Genomic DNA, 17,992 nt, shown 5'->3' with positions numbered 1-17,992 from the left:
GATCTATTAATTTTGATAACTTAATTATTTCTTCTCTTAAATCTTCTAATTTACTTTTTTCCATTAGGTGACGCTTTTTTTATGTGAAGAGTTACGGTTTAAAGTGTGACTTTAAAAAGTGTGGTGTAAACAAATCTTTAAATCTGTACAGATTTAGATCTGTACCATATAATTTTCTTTACAATATTTTTAAACAATTTCAAAGTTAGAATAATTTGATAAAAGTAAAAGGGTATTAAAAAAATGAATGGAACAAAATGTCGAAAAATTATTATTATTATTATTATTATTATTCACTGTCTATTTGCGTGTATCGGGTGAGAAATGGCTAAAGATTTTATTTCGTCTGCGTTTACTGTTTCTCATCATTCCTAAATTTAGTTTGTGTTGACATCCATAATTATCAAAATTGAACTGACATTTAAATTAATCAATGGTGGTTAAATTCATTAAAAATTAATCGGTTCGTACTTCAGATTACAATTAACTGACATTAGTCTACGATACACCTGCGATGAACTGATTAATAGTGGTCAAATCCGTTAAAAATTAATCTGTTAACATTTCAGGCTACAGTTGACCGGCGCGGGTTTAACATGCATGTAGCACACTTCTCTTGCCACCGCACTACTTTATTTCTTAATAATATAAGTAACAAAAAATAAATATATAATAAATTTTAATAAATTTTTATTTATTTTATTCTTTTAAATATGAATTGACATTGATACTAAACAAGTAATAATATATGATATATAAATATATTAATATTGATTGTGTTATTTTTTATTTTTTTAATTTAAATGAATAAATAAAAAAATAAGATATAACACAATCAATATCAATATATTTATATATTATACGTTGTTACTTGCTTAGTATCCATATTAATTTATGTTTAAAAGAATAAAAAAAAATTAAAGTTCATTCGGAGTTTGTTATATATTTATTTTTTTTTGTCACTTGTATTATTAAGAAACAAAGTAGCGCTAGCGCAGATGGACTTTTTTTTTCCCACCTTTTGTGGTCAGAAGTGCAGTTTATTATTCATGTTCTTCGGATTCAGATTCTCGGTTTTCTACTTAGTGGAGTTGGGACTTGGGAGGGAACTAATATTACATTTTGTGAACAGACGGGCTAAGGCCCAAAATAGGAAAATAAGTTTTTATTTATATATATATTTGTATAAGAAAACCAGAATAGAAACTATAGGTTGGCCCAAACCCAGGAATCATCAAATGTTTCGTGGGCCACACGGCACCGTAAGGCCCAAAAGATTGCTATCCAATCCAATTTATAAAAGAAGGGAACTAGGGTTTTCCATTCGTCTCTTCCACAAAACTCGTATCGGCAGCAGCAACCAGAGAGAGTGGAGCAAAATGGTGTCTCTGAAACTGCAGAAGCGCCTTGCGGCTAGCGTCCTCAAGTGTGGCAGAGGGAAGGTTTGGCTTGACCCCAATGAAGTCAATGAAATCTCCATGGCCAATTCCCGTAAACCACATCATCCTCAATTGTTCTTTATTTTTCGATCTTTCTATTCGTATGAAATTTTCATTTTTAGCTTCTGGTTTTGTTTAACCTTGAAACAGCGAACTATAAGATGTTTGTATTTCGTATCGGATTTGAAAGTTTTTGAAGTTTTTATTGAAGTATTCTTCAGCTAGAGCCATAGGGGAGACCGATATACCTTTATCAACCTGTGATTATAAATCCTTTTATACAAAGGTAGCTGTAGGTTTATGCATAAGGTGGATTTTGATTTTCAGGTCAAAACATAAGGAAGCTGGTTAAGGATGGTTTCATTATCAGGAAACCCACAAAGATTCACTCCCGTTCACGTGCCCGTAGGATGAAGGAAGCCAAGAGGAAAGGACGTCACTCTGGCTATGGTATTTATTCCTAAACCTTATACTCAGCAAATATCAAAGATGGTATAGCCCATGGATGATTAGTAATATTGTCATTTATAGTACTTTATGTAAATATCAATAGATTTGGAAATTCTACAAAGAAAATAACTGTTGAGGTTTTATTGTGTTTCATACTTTCATTTCATATCATATCATCTGAAGAGAGTAGTGTAATTACTATGCAAAATACTTTGAGAGAATAGATTGTTTTTTGTTGAGATTGTATTAAACATTTCTGAAGTGTGGCTGAGATGAATGGTTCTCTGATCTTAGTGTGGCAATGTTTAGCTTGGCTACTTATATTGTGTTGATCTTGATACCAATAGGTAAGCGTAAGGGTACCAGGGAGGCAAGGCTTCCAACCAAGGTTCTTTGGATGAGGAGAATGCGTGTTCTCAGACGCCTGCTCCGCAAGTACAGGGAATCCAAGAAGATTGACAAGCACATGTACCATGACATGTACATGAAGGTTAAGGGTAATGTTTTCAAGAACAAGAGAGTGCTGATGGAGAGCATTCACAAGTCCAAGGCTGAGAAGGCAAGAGAGAAGACCCTGTCTGACCAGTTTGAGGCCAAGCGTGCTAAGAACAAGGCCAGCAGAGAAAGGAAGATTGCTCGTAGGGAGGAGCGATTGGCCCAGGTGAGATTTCTGGTGTCCATCACAAGATGTTTAAATGCACCATATTGTGAAACTTTTATTTACCTAGTTAACATGTATTTCCAATGAACTCTGATGATCAAGATTTTTTAACCTTTTTCTACCATTCTACTTGTTGTCTTTGCAAAATGTTAGGGTCCTGGAGAGAAGCCTGCACCCACTCCTGCACCTGCTACAGCATCACAGCCTGCCCAGTCAGTATTGTAACTTGTTTTTGCCTTGTATTTTTCAGCTTTGTGGTGTTATGAGTGATGTTAACTATATATTTTTTCTTTTATGCAGAGCAACAAAGAAATCCAAGAAGTGAAGTCCGTAGTCTGATTTGGGCTGATACAATATTTTGTCGGACTGGTATCAATAGCGTCTGTTTTAAAATAGTTTTGACGAGTTTCTGTTGGTTTAGACATTGTTTAGTTTTCAAGTAAATGAACTTGTTTCCGAATTCCTTTTTTTAAGCTGATATTTACCGTCTTCGTATGGTCTCAATGTTTTGAAAATACGTGTTACCCTTTCTACTTTCTAATCCGATGCCGATCTTGATTCTGAATGTTCAACTCAATTAATTAGTTTCTCGTGGACAGAGTTATATACTGACATATGGCTATAAAACATAAATGAACTATGGTGTTTTTTTGGAAATCTCCATCCCTCGTAGTTAAATTGAATTGAGTTGAATCATATTGACGATAAGGGTAATTCAATAATGTTTGAAATGAGGTCTTTCACTCTTTCTGGTGCATTTTGCTATGACATTTACTCCTCAGATAAAAAGGACATTAGAAGTTACGACTTTGTAATGCATGATAGGAAAATGTAACGTAACATCACTGAATACAAGTAATTTTACAGCGACAATTGTATCCAGCGGGCGGTTCTGCTTTTTTTTTTTTTTCCTTCTTGGTGAAGTTTAATTCAAATTTGAGTGTTAAGGTTACGCTTGAAGATAAAACTGGTAGGGTGATTGAATATCTGTTCTAATCCCCATGCTAACTCGATTTAACAATCTCACCGGCAATGACAGAGGAAATTGTGTGATTAAGGCCAAGGAATAAGAACCCTGTAATTGGCACTTACTTCCCGTAGTTTCCCCGCAACACTATAAAAAAGTGTATTCCCTACATCAAGATTATTTCGTTTGAATAAAGCAGAGTCCACCAACAAAATAAGCACGGTATTTGACAAATAAACGTTTGGATATTTATTTAGATGTAGCGAATATGGCTCTTCCGGATTCAGGAATTTCGTAAAATCTGTTTCGCTAAAATCATATTTTGAAATTTCCGAAACGGAAAATAAACAAAGCTATATACAAAAGGGATTATCTCTAAACTTTGTTTCTCTATATTGTATGCAAATTAATATGATACGACTTCTTACAAGGCCCGTTTGTTAGAAGCTTGCCTGGATAAGTAAATAATCCTAATCTATATAGCCGCAAACTTTGTTATACAATTTGGCTTATCCAAAATGAAGGTTAAGCAATTTTGTTGTTTTTCATTTTAAAAACTTCTTTGATTCCGTCGACCGGCAAAACCTGCGTCTTCATCTTTGGCGAAGGCCTTGAATCTAGCTAGGCCTCCACTTCCACTATATGCTTGCCCTCTGTTTGCAGCTTGACGATCCACCAAATCGGGATTGCCACTAATCCCAAGTTTAATTATGAATGTAGCTGTGGTTCCTTTGTCCATGCCTTCGCTCTCAATCCATATGTGCCCTCCCATGAGATTCACAAATCTGAATCATTTGAGTTTTTGACAATAGTCAACAACAAGATTAAACCAAAAACAATAGACGAAAAATAACATCAACAGCAGCCAGTAGAAACTTTTGTGAACTCAGCATTTTTATATTTTAGGTTTATTTTCCCCCTACCTTTTACAAATGGCAAGCCCAAGACCTGCACCACTGGTTGGTCGAGCTGGACCGCTCCGAGATTGAGCAAATTTGGTGAAAAGATGTGGTATATCTTGTGGAGGAATGCCACATCCAGAATCTTTAACCTACACCAAAGAGGATGCTCGGGTCAACAACATAAGGTGATAGAAGGTAACAAAGATGTGCTCTTTGTACGCACACCTGTGCCGTATCCCAAGCCGGTAAATACACCTCCACCATTGAATGAAGTGTGGAATCATACCCCCATCCAATGGTAAAGGATTGTGTGTTGGCACAATATAGAAAGAGTAAAAATAACATTTTTCTTAGAATAGCTAAATTGGCAGAAGAAAAGAAACCATATATCTCTAGGCAGTAGGCATATCTTTAGGCATCTAGGCAGATAACAAAAGAATTCAACCACATTAGAACCTAGTTATAGAACAGAAGCAATCTTTCTGAAACTTATTTGTCAACATCAAGACAACTATAATATGACTCATATTTCAGTGCCTCAATCACTACCTGTACTCGTAAGTAAAAATGGCCATCACTTGAAGCTGGGTAAAACTCAGGAGGTCGCCAATCTTGTAAAGAGTCTGGTTTTGGAACAGTCGCTCTAATAGACACATAGCCCTCCTTAGTGAATTTGACAGCATTACCCACAACATTTAATAGAGTTTGCATAAGTCGCTTTTCATCACCAATGGCATGCACAGGAAGATCAGGAGCAATAATTAAAGTAATAGGTAATTTTTTCACAGATGCTATAGGCTTTATCAGTTCAACAACCTGCATTGAAGATGAAGAGCATAAGTGTTGGTCATGTTCAAGAACAAGTAATGATTTTGATGCTGTTTCAAGACCCCATGGCTGAAAATCATATGGTAATACCTCTCCCAAAACACCATGAAGATTGATTTTTCCCATTTCTAATTCAAGGCTACCATCTTCCAGTCGAGAAAGATCCAAAACATCATTGATAAGTGTTGCTAAGACATTACTACTCTTCAATACTGTCTCTATCATAACTCTCTGCTCTGGAGTCAGTTCAGTCTCCAAAAGAAGTGACGACAATGCTATTATTGCATGCATTGGTGTCCTCATTTCATGATTCATGACAGCAAGGAAATCATTGCGAGCGTGAATAGCCATCTCTGCCTCCCGTCGAGCTAAATCTAAAGCCACATTTTGTTCCATGAGTTGATCACGAGCTCGCATCGACTCCTCCAAAATAGCAGCATGGGAAAGGGCAACTGCTACCTGTTAAGAAACAAAAGATGAATTTAGCATTCAGTTGAATATATTCTTAAACATAAATACTTTGAAAATTCCATATGCAATCGTGGTCATTTAATCTAATAAAAAAGGCATATTCCTAGAAAGCACACAATTAATTAAACACAAGCATCAGGGAGTTAATTCGTCATTATTCAGATAAAAATGCATAACAAAGCTATTGTTTAAGGTAAGACCAAGTAGCTAATGGTTGATAGTCACTTCATTATTATATCTTGAAAACAACTTTACTATGACAGTCAGAGCAGTACATCAACCAGCAACGACATTGACAACGAATTTGATTAATTTGGCAATTAACAAGGAGTAAATGAATCAGGAGCAGTTAGAATTAGGAAACGGAAGTATGTAATTGAAAACAAGGACAACCGAGAGAAAGGAAATCTCAAGAAGACCTGATCTGCAACAACATCAACCAATTCCAACTCATGGTCTCGCCACTTTCTAGCGCTGTCGGTAGGGAGGATGAGAACCATTATTGCATAGCTTTTTGCTGAAAGATCAGGCCAGTCATTAATTTGGAAATTCGAGAGATGTAGCAGAGGCACCCTGACAGCAACTACTTCAGGTGGAACATATCTCCCCACAAGAGGCCTAATCCTGGCCAATGGGCAGGTGTGCGGTATCCGTGTCGCTCGAGGGCTATTGAAGACTTCAGTGACAATGGGAAGGTTTGTTGGCACGGTAGACCCAACTTGAACATGGAAGGTTAAAGTGTGGGAAAGTTGCAGATTCAGACCACTCCTTGATGGCATCCACAATGCACATTCCTCCAAGCCTAAAGTCCTACCAAGCTCAACAAGAGTAGTCTTGAGAATGGTATGCCGGTCCAGTGTGCTCCGAATTTCATGAGTCAACATCCTAACATGCCTTCCGGTTTCTTCCTGCGTAAGAATAAGGCCCATCTCCCTATCAAGCTCTTCGGCCTTGTTCTTAAGGAACAACTCGCGCGTCTTGACACTCAACAGATCAGGAATGATGTGAACAAGCATGAGTGCAGTTGCGCACGACACAATGGCACACGAGACCTTGGCGATGGTCATTACCACGGCAACGGCCTTGGAGTGCACAGAGAATGTCCAGAGGTTAATGAAATGAGTTGCTCCACAGAGAACAATAAAAGCACCAAACTGCATAAGCACCCATCTATAAGGGAAGAATGCAGATTTCTGAACAAAATAGATCAGCTCTACAGGAATAGAGAAATATGCGAGTGCAATTAGGACATCCGAAATATACTGATACTTGACAAGAAGTTCATCAGGTGGATACGGTGTCTCTATACAATCACATGCTTCCATCATCTTTTACAATATTTATCAACAGATCTGTCAACACCAAAGGCAGGTATTGTTAACGCAGATTTCACAAAACACACTATTATCAGTCTGTAGCACAGTTCAATTCAATCACAACCGTGTATACGAACTTCAGAATCAACAACTACTATACTACCACCATTTACTTGGACTTAGACCACGATTTGACTATTAACTTGCACTTATGAACCGGAGTTGAAAAAAGTTGAAGAAGCACAAAAACATGAGCTGAGAGAGACCAAACACGAGAGATCATGGAGCTCAAATCCCATCATTTGGTAGTAAAACCCATCGTAAGGTAAATGGAAATAAAAACATTGAATCTAGGTCCGAAACAAAGTTACATAATCAACTAAATAGAATGAGTTTAATAATGATAGGAAACGAAGCTGAATGTAGATGTGAAAATACAAATCTGAAGAAAAATCAGCGTGAGCATTCATGAATGGATCGTAAACCAAACCAAGCAAAGCCAAGTGTAGCTAATAAGTAAATAAATAAAGAAGAAAAAGAAGCAGCAGAGAAAGAGAGAGAATACCAAGAAGAAGAAGGAAGCTGAGGAGCTAGATGCGGAGGAGAGTTGGTGTGGAGTAGGGGGAGCCGCCCATTTGATTAGGCGGACACATTTCTTTTATTTTATTTATTTATTTATTTATTTTTCTGGTTGCAGTAAGAGAATAGGAGAGAAAAGAAATGAGAAGAAAGCAAGCAAGATTAGAGAAAAGCCGAAAAGGAGAGAAAAGATAAAAAATGAAAAAAGAGAGAGAGAGAGAGAGAGAGAGAGAGAGAAGGTGCTTCCCCTCTGGGCTCACGGACAACGATGACGACTCTCACTCCCAACTTGGCTCACTTCAAACAATTGGTAGCGCGTGCCTCTTCCTCCGCTTTTCTTCCCTTTCTACACGTGACCCACCCTTCATTTTCAATTTTCTTTCTTTAATATATGGGTTTTTTTTTTACTTTTTTTTCTTAGACAAAATTATCATAAAAAAAGAAAACACCAAAATTATTTGTATTTAATTTATTTTTCTTAGAAATTATTTTAATATATATTTATATTTTAATATATTTTATACTGATAATTAATTTTAATAGTTGATTTTAATATACATATAATATAATGGTTAAGAAATTAAAATAAGTGATTGCTTCATTTATCTAATATTTTAAAAGTTATACAATTAAATTCGATTTTTATAACTTTTAAAAATATCAAGATAAAAAACACTAATTTCATTTTAATAACGTAATAATTTCTAAAAATTATTTTAATTTCAAATAAAAAAATGAATATACAATGAATAATTAAAATTTTATATTGCATGAACAATTTTTTTAATAACTTAAATTAAAAAAAAAACAAATGAGTTATTGACCGTACGCTAAGAATTTCTCATATTTTAATTTTTGGGAAGGAAATTGATTGGCTCGTTTTATTAGTGTCTTAGGTCATGGACACTGGGCAGTAGGCCCACTAAAATTTTCCCTTTCGAGCTAGGGGGAACGTTCTAACTTCGAAGTTCCACCCTCTACATTAATTAATTAATTAATTAAAGTCTTGCAACTAGGCAACTGCAACGACGGACTCATAAAAATTTAACTATGAAAGCAAAAATATAATAAAATTTAAGTATATTTTTTTTATAATATCTAACAAATTAAGAATTAATCTATCGAAAATTTAAATTTCATTTAACAAGACTAATAAATTATTATATATACGAGACAAAATTCAAACTCATATATTTACTTAAGTCAACGACTAAACTAATATAACTTAATTTAATTATCAACTAATTAACTAATATAATAAATTAGTTTAATTACTCTGTTAGTCCCTATAGTTTTGCGAAATTTTCAATTAGGTCCCTATACTATTTTTCCTCTTTTAATTGGGTCTCTACACTAATTTTTTTTTTCAATTGAGTCTCTACAGAATTTAAAGAATGTCTCGCCTTTCAGGGACTAATTTGACTATTAACTCAATTAAACTTAGGTTTAATTACTCTGTTGGTCCCTATAATTTTGCAAAATTTTCAATTAGGTCCCTATACTTTTTTCCCTTTTAATTGGGTCTCTACACTAATTTTTTTCAATTAAGTCTCTACACCATTTTTTTTTCTTTTATTTGAGTTCCTGTGCCAATTTTTTTTAGATGGATCCCTATACAATTAAGGAAATTACTACTAAGAGAGACCTAATTGAAAAAAATAAATTGATACAAGAACTCAATTAAAAAGAAAAAAAGTATAGGGAGTTAATTGAAAATTTTATGAAACTATAGAGACCAACAGAATAATTAAACCTTAAATTTAATCATTCATGTAAATTATATCTATTTAAATTTCAAATTAAAATTTTTATAATTCAAAATTTTAAGTTAAGTGAAAAAAATTAAATTAACTGAGCGAATTAAATGGGTTAATCTGTTTAAGTCCGCTTCATTTATAAGCCATAATTTTTTAACTCGAAGCATAATTTTTTTAGAATTGAAGAGAGTTAAACTCATTTAGAATTTCTTTATCTGTAAATCCATATTAATATTAGTTTTTTACACAAGTCTCTTAAAACAATTGTATTGCTGTTATGTTTATTTTATTTTGTTGATTCAAACAACCTAATAAATCTTTTTTCAATATTTTATATTAATTTAAATGTTACAATGTAATATACACTTTATATTTTGACTCTACAATAAATTTAAAATTTATATTATTATGATAAAAAATTATAATATAACATAATTGTTATTACATAAGTACTTATTCAATAAAATATCATAATAAATTAGAATTTATATTTATACAAAATATAATTTTTACATTCATAAATATAAATACATATGGCAAACAAAATTAAAAAAAAAGTGATATGCATAGCATCAGTTAATATGATCCAAAAATAAGTGATGTCCAACAGCATTTTGATTTAAGAGATGAAACCCACACAATATTTCAATAACAAAATAATAGCCCAACAATGATAAGCCCATCCATGATATTTCTTTCCACCAGCTTAGCTTCAATATGGAACTATATAAACGAGCCCTGCAAACACTGCAAACTGCTCAGAAAGATGATCAAGTTGTCCCCCTAATTATTAGCATAGATCCACATGTCACTTTTGTATTCAACTAAAGAGAATATCTGTATATATACATCTGTATCTTATAATTGTCCAAGAAAGAAAGGGAGAAGAGGAAAACGGGAAAGGGAGATCCAGAGGGAGGAAGGGCGTTGCCACCACGCCTCGCCGCCGCACCACCACGCCTCATTGTCGAACCCATCCCGCTGCTGCCACCAACGCCAACGAAGAGAGATGGCTCGCGAGTGAGAAGGTCATGGGCTTGGGGCCGTCGTCCAGTCGCTGCTGTCACGCCAATAACCGCCACTGTTCCGTCATCGCCGTCAACGGGGCTTCTCCAGGAGAGAGGAGACGCACGAGAAGGGAGCCAGAATCGTGGCCAGTCACTGTCGAAGCTTCCATAGTCGCCGCGTTTCACTGCGGTTGAGGGTGTCTCCACCACCAAACCTTGGTCGATGATACTGCTGCTGCACGCGAGAGGAAGAAGAGCGATGAGCCAGAACACAACTGAGGGAGAGAAAGGGGATCGTCGTCGCCGCCGGAATTCTTAGGTGCCGCCGTCGTTCTTGTTTAGTTTATAAAATTAAATTATGTTTTAATATTTTATTTAATTTAAGATAAATATATAAATAAAATAAGAGTATTTTAAATATTTTTAGTAAAAATATATTGTTAAAGTTTTAGTAATCATTCTTAAAAATTTTTATTTCTTTGTGTCTTTATTTTTTAAAAATATTAAAAAATTAAAATTTTGTATTCTAATCTTTAATTACTAAACATAATATTAATTTACAGCCTCTCAATCCTAATTTTAATCTCTAAAAAAACACGATCTTTAAGTTATAATTAGTTGATAATGTGTGTTTGGAATTCTCTTCGAATGGAAATAGTTTAATTCAAAATTTTTTAATTAATTATTAAGTATAAATTTTTATTATTTAATATTTTTTATATATTTTTTCTTATTCTATCTAAAGAATATATAATTAAAAATTACACTTTATAACAATATTGATAAAATTTATTTTCGTCTTCACCTAAGTTAATTAGGGTCCTACTTTTTCTTCCGGATGAATTTTGATTTGATTATGTGAAAGAGCATATTAATTAAGTAGTGTTTACGACGCTATCGATTCTGAGTTAAAAATTTATTTAATTTAAATATTAATTTTACTTATAAAATAAAAATATACAATAAATTAAATATATTATAAATAACATTTTTAATGTAATAATAAAATAATAATATTATATTTATTGTGTGATTTAAATTAAATTAAATAAATTTAAAAATAATTTTAAAATTCAATTTAATTGAAGTGGTTTACCAAAATTAAAATTTAATTAAATTCAAATTAATTTAGTTTTAATCAATTTTCGACGTAGATTGAATGAAAAGCTATTTAATTTGTGTCTGTTTACTTTGAACACCCCATTATTAATTATCCAAAGATTCACGCTTCTTGTTAAAGAATTGACCAATGGAAAAAGAAGATGCATCGTCTAATTCTCCTAAATCAGGATGTTGGCCCGTGTACAATGTATTTGAGAAACAGTAACTATCACCACACACCCCATCAAGGCATCAACGGCTACACAAAAATATAAATTTGCTTTGCTCACCACATTCGTGTCCGAAAGGCTATTTAAATATAAGTTTGTCATAAACCTACATTTAATATTAATTGAAAGTTATATTCTTTAATATTATTTTAAAGCACTTGTTAATATTTTTAAATAAAGTTAATCTTCGCATACAAGTCTTTTTGTTATATAAATCTTATAAGTCCTAGAAATCTCTTATCCTAAAACGCGCCTCTTCTGGCACGTCTAGTCCACGCGCCTCTTAACAGATTTTTCAATCAATTAACGCATAGATATATAACTTTCTTTTTCGAAAGGATTTCGTTTCCTTTTTCGAATTTTTTCTGCATTTTCGTACTTTCTCTCTGCGATCTCTTTCGTACATTTCTCTCTGCGTTCTCCTTCGGCGTTTATGTGCGTTTCTCTCTGCGTTCTTTTTGTTCGTTTTTCTCAATTTCCATTGTTTCTGAAATAATTTTGAAATCAAGCTCTGAAATCGTTTTAAAAATAATGGATGATTCAACTTCAGATTGTCAGCTGAAGCAGAGCGAAGTGAATTTTGAATTTGAATCCAATGAAGTTCTTGAGGTGTGGTTTAACTCCAATATATGAATAATTTGTTAGTAGTTTATGATTGTGGAGTTGAATAATTTTGTGAACCTTGCCTGTGATATTTGCTGTTCATTGTTAACTGTTTGAATTGAATGTAATGTCCTAGTTCTGATGAATTTTTTCTGCATTTTATATCAGACTTTCGGATGTAAATCAGGAGTATTTGGGTTATCTTAGGAAAGTTTGAGTGTATTTAAATGTTCTAATTTTTCATTTGACTGAGGCTGAATTGTCTTATTCTTTTAGTTGAATTGTTTTAGTTTCTGTTTGACGATGATTCATGAATATGATTTTTGTTATTTTTGTGATTGTTTTGTAGTTGTATTTGCATTCTATGCTTTATGCTTGTTTTAATATGCTGTATTTTGGACTTTTTTGGGTGTATTTTGCAGCCCCTCTGTGATGTTAATGAGCAGTTTGTTCCCAAGATTGGGATTACTTTTAATACCCTTGAAGATGCTGCTATATTTTACAAGTATTATTCGAAAGCTGCAAGTTTTTCTACAAGAGTTCGAGCACAAATAAGAAGGGAAACGAAATTAAGAATCAATTGATTACATGTAGCAGAGAGTGAAAATGGAAATTGAAAATATCTCCAACGGAGAAGACAAACCCCTCAGTAGGATTAAATTGTCCCGCAAAAATTTATATACACGTATTGAAGGACATCGGTGTTTGGATAATTTTCAAGGTCATGTTGCATCATTCACATCTTTGTTGTGCAAATCAAGCAGAGATGCTTAAACAGCACATGGAACTAAGCATGTTCGTGCGTCGTATAATAGAGAATAACGAGGAAGCCGGTATCAGACCAAGCAAAACTTACCAATCATTTGTGGTAGCAGCCGGGCGTCACCGCGAGTTAAATTTTATCGAAAAAGACGTAAGAAATTACATCACGAGAGAAGTGCGGAATGTTTCGGAACTAGAGGATGCAAAAGAATTTGGCAAATACTTATTAAGAATGAAAGAGAAGAATCATAATTTCTTTTTCGAGCTTGAACTCGATGATGATCAGTCGATTAAGCTTGCCTTTTGGGCGGACGCTAGGAGCAGGGCTGTCTGTGAGTATTTCAGAGATGTTATTTCATTTGACACTACCTACAATACAAATAGGCAATATGCTGTTCTGATTTATGATGTTGAATTAATGTTGTTTTATTAATCTGCAGCAGAAGTGTATATTGGACTTTTTTGGGTGTAGAAGGTTATTACTTGGGTGTATTTAACAACTTCAACTATGTTTTGTCGTAATCTGTTTCAAGTATAATATGGTTTTTTATTCTTTTGTCGAGGTAAATCATCACGGTCAGTCAACACTTCTGGATGTGCTTTGATGAAAAACGGAGATATTTAATCATTCAAATGGTTATTTGAATGTTGGCTTCGTTGCATGGGAGGAAATGCTCTGAAAAGGATTCTCATCGATCAATGCACATCGATACAAAGGGCTATCGAGGCTTGTATGCCTACAACAATTCACCGTTGGTGTATTTGGCACATCATGAAGAAGATTACAAGCAAATTAAATGACTACAAGAGACACCTAGAAATCGAACAAGACATGAGCCATGTTGTTTGGAACTCTCATACCAAAGAATCATTTGACAGGAATTGGAATGATTTTCTGATAAAGTTTGGTCTTGTGGAACACAAGTGACTTTCAGGTAATGTCTTTTGAAATCTGTAACAGAGGTATAAATTACATGTTTTTGGGTGTATTATAGTTCTGATTTAGGTGTTTTTTGCAGAGTTTTATGAAGACCGTCATATATGGATTCCAATTTATCTTGATCACCACTTCTGGGTCGGGATGAGAAGCACACAAAGGAGCGAAAGCATGCATATCTTTTTTAACAAGTTCATTACGCGGAACAGCTCACTTATCCAATTCGTCAAACAATACGATAATTACCTCGGAAGCATGGAGCAAAGAGAGAGGGAGGATCGGATGCTGTAGATTTTCACACCGTCATACCGTGTGCAACAAAATCCTCAATATAAGTTCAATTTCAACAGGTGTACACTCACTAGAAGTTAAGGGAAGTCCAAGCAAAATTTAGAGGGAAGGTGAATTACATAACAAGATCAACGAATTCCACTCTAGGCTATTCGGTATACGAAATTGTAAAATAAGTTTCCAACTCAACATTCAACAAGTTTGTGGTTACATATGACTCGGTAGCAGCCCAAGTGAAATGTCAATACTTATTATTCAAGTCAAGAGTGATATTATGCCGTCACGCCCTAAGCGTGTGAAGTTTTGAACGAGTAAACAAAATGTCACCGAGATACATATTGGAACGATAGAGTAAGAACATAAAGAGGAGACACACACATCAATAGCAGCCATGACGAGCCAGTGTTGGAGCCAATAAGTAAGAGATTTGACAAATTGGTGTTTCGTTCGTAAAATATATGCAAATTTGCATCAGAATTCTAGGAGCTCACAACCATTTTGCACTGCACCTACGATAACGTCGTGGTTGAGTTGCAAGAACTGAAAGCCAAAAGGAAGGGGACATGTTCGTTATCTCATGAAGATGCTAACTTGGAATCCGTTAATGAGCTTCAAAGCCCTCCAAGAGTGAGAACAGGAGGATGTCCCAAAAATAGACTAGGTTCAAATTTGGACAAACAGATTGCAAATGCCTAAAAAAAAGAAAACGAAAGCTCTGAGCGAGGTAAAAGTGATGTTCTTTAAATAGGGGATAATTGTGTTTATTTTTTTTTGTTAATAGTTTTGCTAATATGTGAGTTTTTTTTCCAATTGAACCTTTCTGATGGTACATCAGTGGTGCAACTAAATTCTAGCCAATATCATGGACATATTATGAATTATCAGTTCAGATATCCAGCAGCAGGGGATAGATTTTTTGGTGTTTAGTCACAGTATTTTGGTGTAACGATCAATTTTTTGTGTATTTCTACATTCTCCGGTTTTTGACATTTTTTTATATATATTTTTCAGATGCTGCTGTTTGTATTGAAAATTAGTGTCTTGTTTATATTTATTTATTTTAAATTTACAATACATATACAATTCAATTCCTAAAAAAGTTAACAATTCAAATTTCTGAATTTCTACAACTCTTGGTTGGTTTTTCCATGGAAATATGTAAGCACTCAATTTTGGTATACACCGGTTATTTTTGGGTATATTATGAAAGTAATTAGGCGTATTAGTATGTTTTGTTATTATTTTTCTTGATTTTTTTGAACCTATGATTGACATCTTTTGAATACAGCACAAACAATTTATTTATGCAAAAATAATTTATAATAAGATTGGATTAAATATATACAAATTTGACAAAAAGTGTTCAAACTATTCCAAGACTACACACCATTCAAACTATCATCGCTAATATCATCTGAATTTGTTTGACAATATGAACTCAATAACACTGCAGATGGCTTAGACAATCTTATTACTTTGCTTTCCTTGATCGCTGTATCTCTGTCTTAATTCATCTCATGAAACAGAATCCGCAAAACATATTAAACTCTAAAGTGGCTCACCTCCGCCTGCAGTATAAAAGAATATTATTTTACCAAACTCTGTTAATTTAGTAAAGTAATAGAGAGTTATATACTTCTAAACATAATTACTTGTGTCCAATTCTTCGAGTTATAGCTCCCTTTTTTAATGTTTTGAGACTCGATTATTTCAAGTCATTTTATTACATAAACTGCACAATCATAGCTGAAAACCAAAAATAAATTAGCAAATTAAAATAGGACAGCAAGAGAAAACACAATTTTCAGAGAGAAAGATTTATACCTCGTTTTTTGGCCTGCAATATTGATGTATAGTGGTTCAATTTCACAATCGTCTTTCTTGAGAGGTGCCCCCGGTATATACCCTCATTCTGAAAAGCACATACCCCTAAAAAAAAACAAAGCAAAATATAAGAAAGAATAAATTTAATTCCTGAATACACCCAAAGAATCACATACTACACCTTATTTTGAATAGAAATACACCTAAATATTAAAATACAAACAACAGAATCAACTTACAGCAAATTTATTAAGCTTCATTCTAGGTTTGGAGGGACACGTCTTGTGATATGGGTCAAGGATATAAAATTTTTTCTTTCTAATATCAGCCACCCATAACTACCAATACTCCGCGTAGCAAACAAGTTCAAATATCTAAAATATGGTCACATTGAATAGTGTTTTAATTTAATTGGCACATAACCAAAGAATTGTGATAGAAAGTTTTAGAAACGAAAATTCACATATGGATGGAATGTCAATTTTTTCAGATCCAAAAAAGGTATGAACATTTTGTAGTCTTCAATGTTAAATGGCTTTTTTGTTTTTGGTTGTAAGAACTTGCTGCCCTCATGATTTTCAATAGCTATGTTCTGCAGCATTTGTGTAATATTTAATACACCTAATACATTACATAAATATACCCAAAATTAAGTTCAATACAGCTTACCACAATAGTAAAGGAGAGACAGTAAATTTCTTCTTTAAATCTTCTAATATTTTGTTTGTTTAGAAACAGACAGATAAAAGTTACAATCTAAAAAAATAAAAAATCTAAATTAATTACATCAATCAATATTGCAGTCACAACTCATAATAAAATCATTAATCTTATTCTAATATTACCTCAGCTTCGATATATGTACTAGCTTTTAAAATACGAAATGGATTTTTGACAATTGCATGGGCTGTTGGGCATTAAGGATGCACATCGGCTCCCACTCATTAGAACCTCCATCCCCGTAGGTCTTTCCATGTGTGGCCCAAAGGTAGCACTTTTCTTTCATGTTGGCCGACGATTCCTTCCTCCTTGCAGGAATTTCAAACTTTTCAAAGATTTGGTCGGCAGACTGTCTTTTGAACGGGGGACTTTTATCCTCTGCAAAATTCAATGCTGCCTTAACCCCAGTTTTTGCAATTTGTTCCACCAGCTCCTCTAATTCTTCAATTAGTATTGGTGTCTCAGGACTTTTTCCTTTCTTAGATGTTGGTTGCCCCTCTCATGTCAGCGTTTCTTCTTGACTTGAATTAGTGAAGCTGAGGCTGAATGATAGCACCAGAAATTATTTTGGTACATAGGATACTGTGTTGGAGATCATCATCAATGCAGTAGTGGCTTCAGGGGGTGGATGTGTGTTACATATAAGATACTATAAGAATAAGAATAAACGAATGATATCAAAAGAGAGTTATATTGTATAGAACTTACATTTTATAAGGAGCTGGTGGCACTATGGGTGTACTTTCAACAGGTTGATGGGGCTGTGGAGTGCTACGGGGTTAGAGAAAAGGATTTAAATTATAAAAAAACCAATTTTACCTCAATCCAGATGAGATACACCCAAATAATAATCAAATACATCCGAATATTATTCATCACCCTTTAATTGTTTCTTCGCTAATTTTCTTACTCGGAGACTTTGCGAGAGATGGTTTCAATTTGTATAGGGCTTGCTGCTGTTGTCTGCGACGGAGAAATGCATACTTGAATCGGAACTCTAAACAAGACAAAAATAAAAAGTTAAAAAACTCCCTTAAAATAGATTATTAGAAGGTTGAAATTTAGTTGCAAATTGTGAATGTGTCTCTATCCGAACAATGATCATCTTCTGTTGAGCTGGGTCACTGACCGATTCTTCTTCCAGATC

General features: G+C 33.8%; 2 protein-coding genes across 2 annotated transcripts; one reads left to right on the top strand and one right to left on the bottom strand.

Annotated features, from left to right (window-relative positions):
* The first annotated feature begins 1,323 nt into the window (after positions 1–1,323).
* On the top strand, positions 1,324–3,047 carry LOC107492460 (60S ribosomal protein L19-1). Its single transcript, XM_016113484.3, has 5 exons — positions 1,324–1,491; positions 1,767–1,889; positions 2,237–2,550; positions 2,704–2,762; positions 2,851–3,047. The coding sequence occupies exons 1-5, from the start codon at positions 1,380–1,382 to the stop codon at positions 2,873–2,875; spliced, it is 633 nt and encodes a 210-aa protein (XP_015968970.1). The 5' UTR covers positions 1,324–1,379; the 3' UTR covers positions 2,876–3,047.
* Positions 3,048–3,807: 760 nt separating this feature from the next.
* On the bottom strand, positions 3,808–7,874 carry LOC107492459 (ethylene response sensor 1). Its single transcript, XM_016113483.3, has 6 exons — positions 7,600–7,874; positions 6,138–7,070; positions 5,338–5,706; positions 4,969–5,235; positions 4,441–4,568; positions 3,808–4,302 (listed from the first exon to the last, which is right to left on the bottom strand). The coding sequence occupies exons 2-6, from the start codon at positions 7,044–7,046 to the stop codon at positions 4,068–4,070; spliced, it is 1,908 nt and encodes a 635-aa protein (XP_015968969.1). The 5' UTR covers positions 7,047–7,070; positions 7,600–7,874; the 3' UTR covers positions 3,808–4,067.
* Positions 7,875–17,992: the final 10,118 nt, after the last annotated feature.

The sequence above is a fragment of the Arachis duranensis genome, chromosome 6 (assembly GCF_000817695.3).
Source record: "Arachis duranensis cultivar V14167 chromosome 6, aradu.V14167.gnm2.J7QH, whole genome shotgun sequence".
NCBI classification, from domain to species: domain Eukaryota; kingdom Viridiplantae; phylum Streptophyta; class Magnoliopsida; order Fabales; family Fabaceae; genus Arachis; species Arachis duranensis.
This window is presented reverse-complemented; position numbering and strand designations above follow the sequence as displayed.

Bases quoted from the DNA above. Each gene is read 5' to 3' on its own strand.
- LOC107492459 (XM_016113483.3), bottom strand. From the start codon at position 7,046: ATGATGGAAGCATGTGATTGTATAGAGACACCGTATCCACCTGATGAA. The intron at 5,236-5,337 runs GTATTACCATAT...TCTTCAATGCAG, and splicing joins TTCATGGTGTTTTGGGAGAG to GTTGTTGAACTGATAAAGCC. The intron at 4,569-4,968 runs GTAGTGATTGAG...TCTTTGGTGTAG, and splicing joins ATTTTTACTTACGAGTACAG to GTTAAAGATTCTGGATGTGG.
- LOC107492460 (XM_016113484.3), top strand. From the start codon at position 1,380: ATGGTGTCTCTGAAACTGCAGAAGCGCCTTGCGGCTAGCGTCCTCAAG. The intron at 1,890-2,236 runs GTATTTATTCCT...TGATACCAATAG, and splicing joins AGGACGTCACTCTGGCTATG to GTAAGCGTAAGGGTACCAGG. The intron at 2,551-2,703 runs GTGAGATTTCTG...GCAAAATGTTAG, and splicing joins GGGAGGAGCGATTGGCCCAG to GGTCCTGGAGAGAAGCCTGC.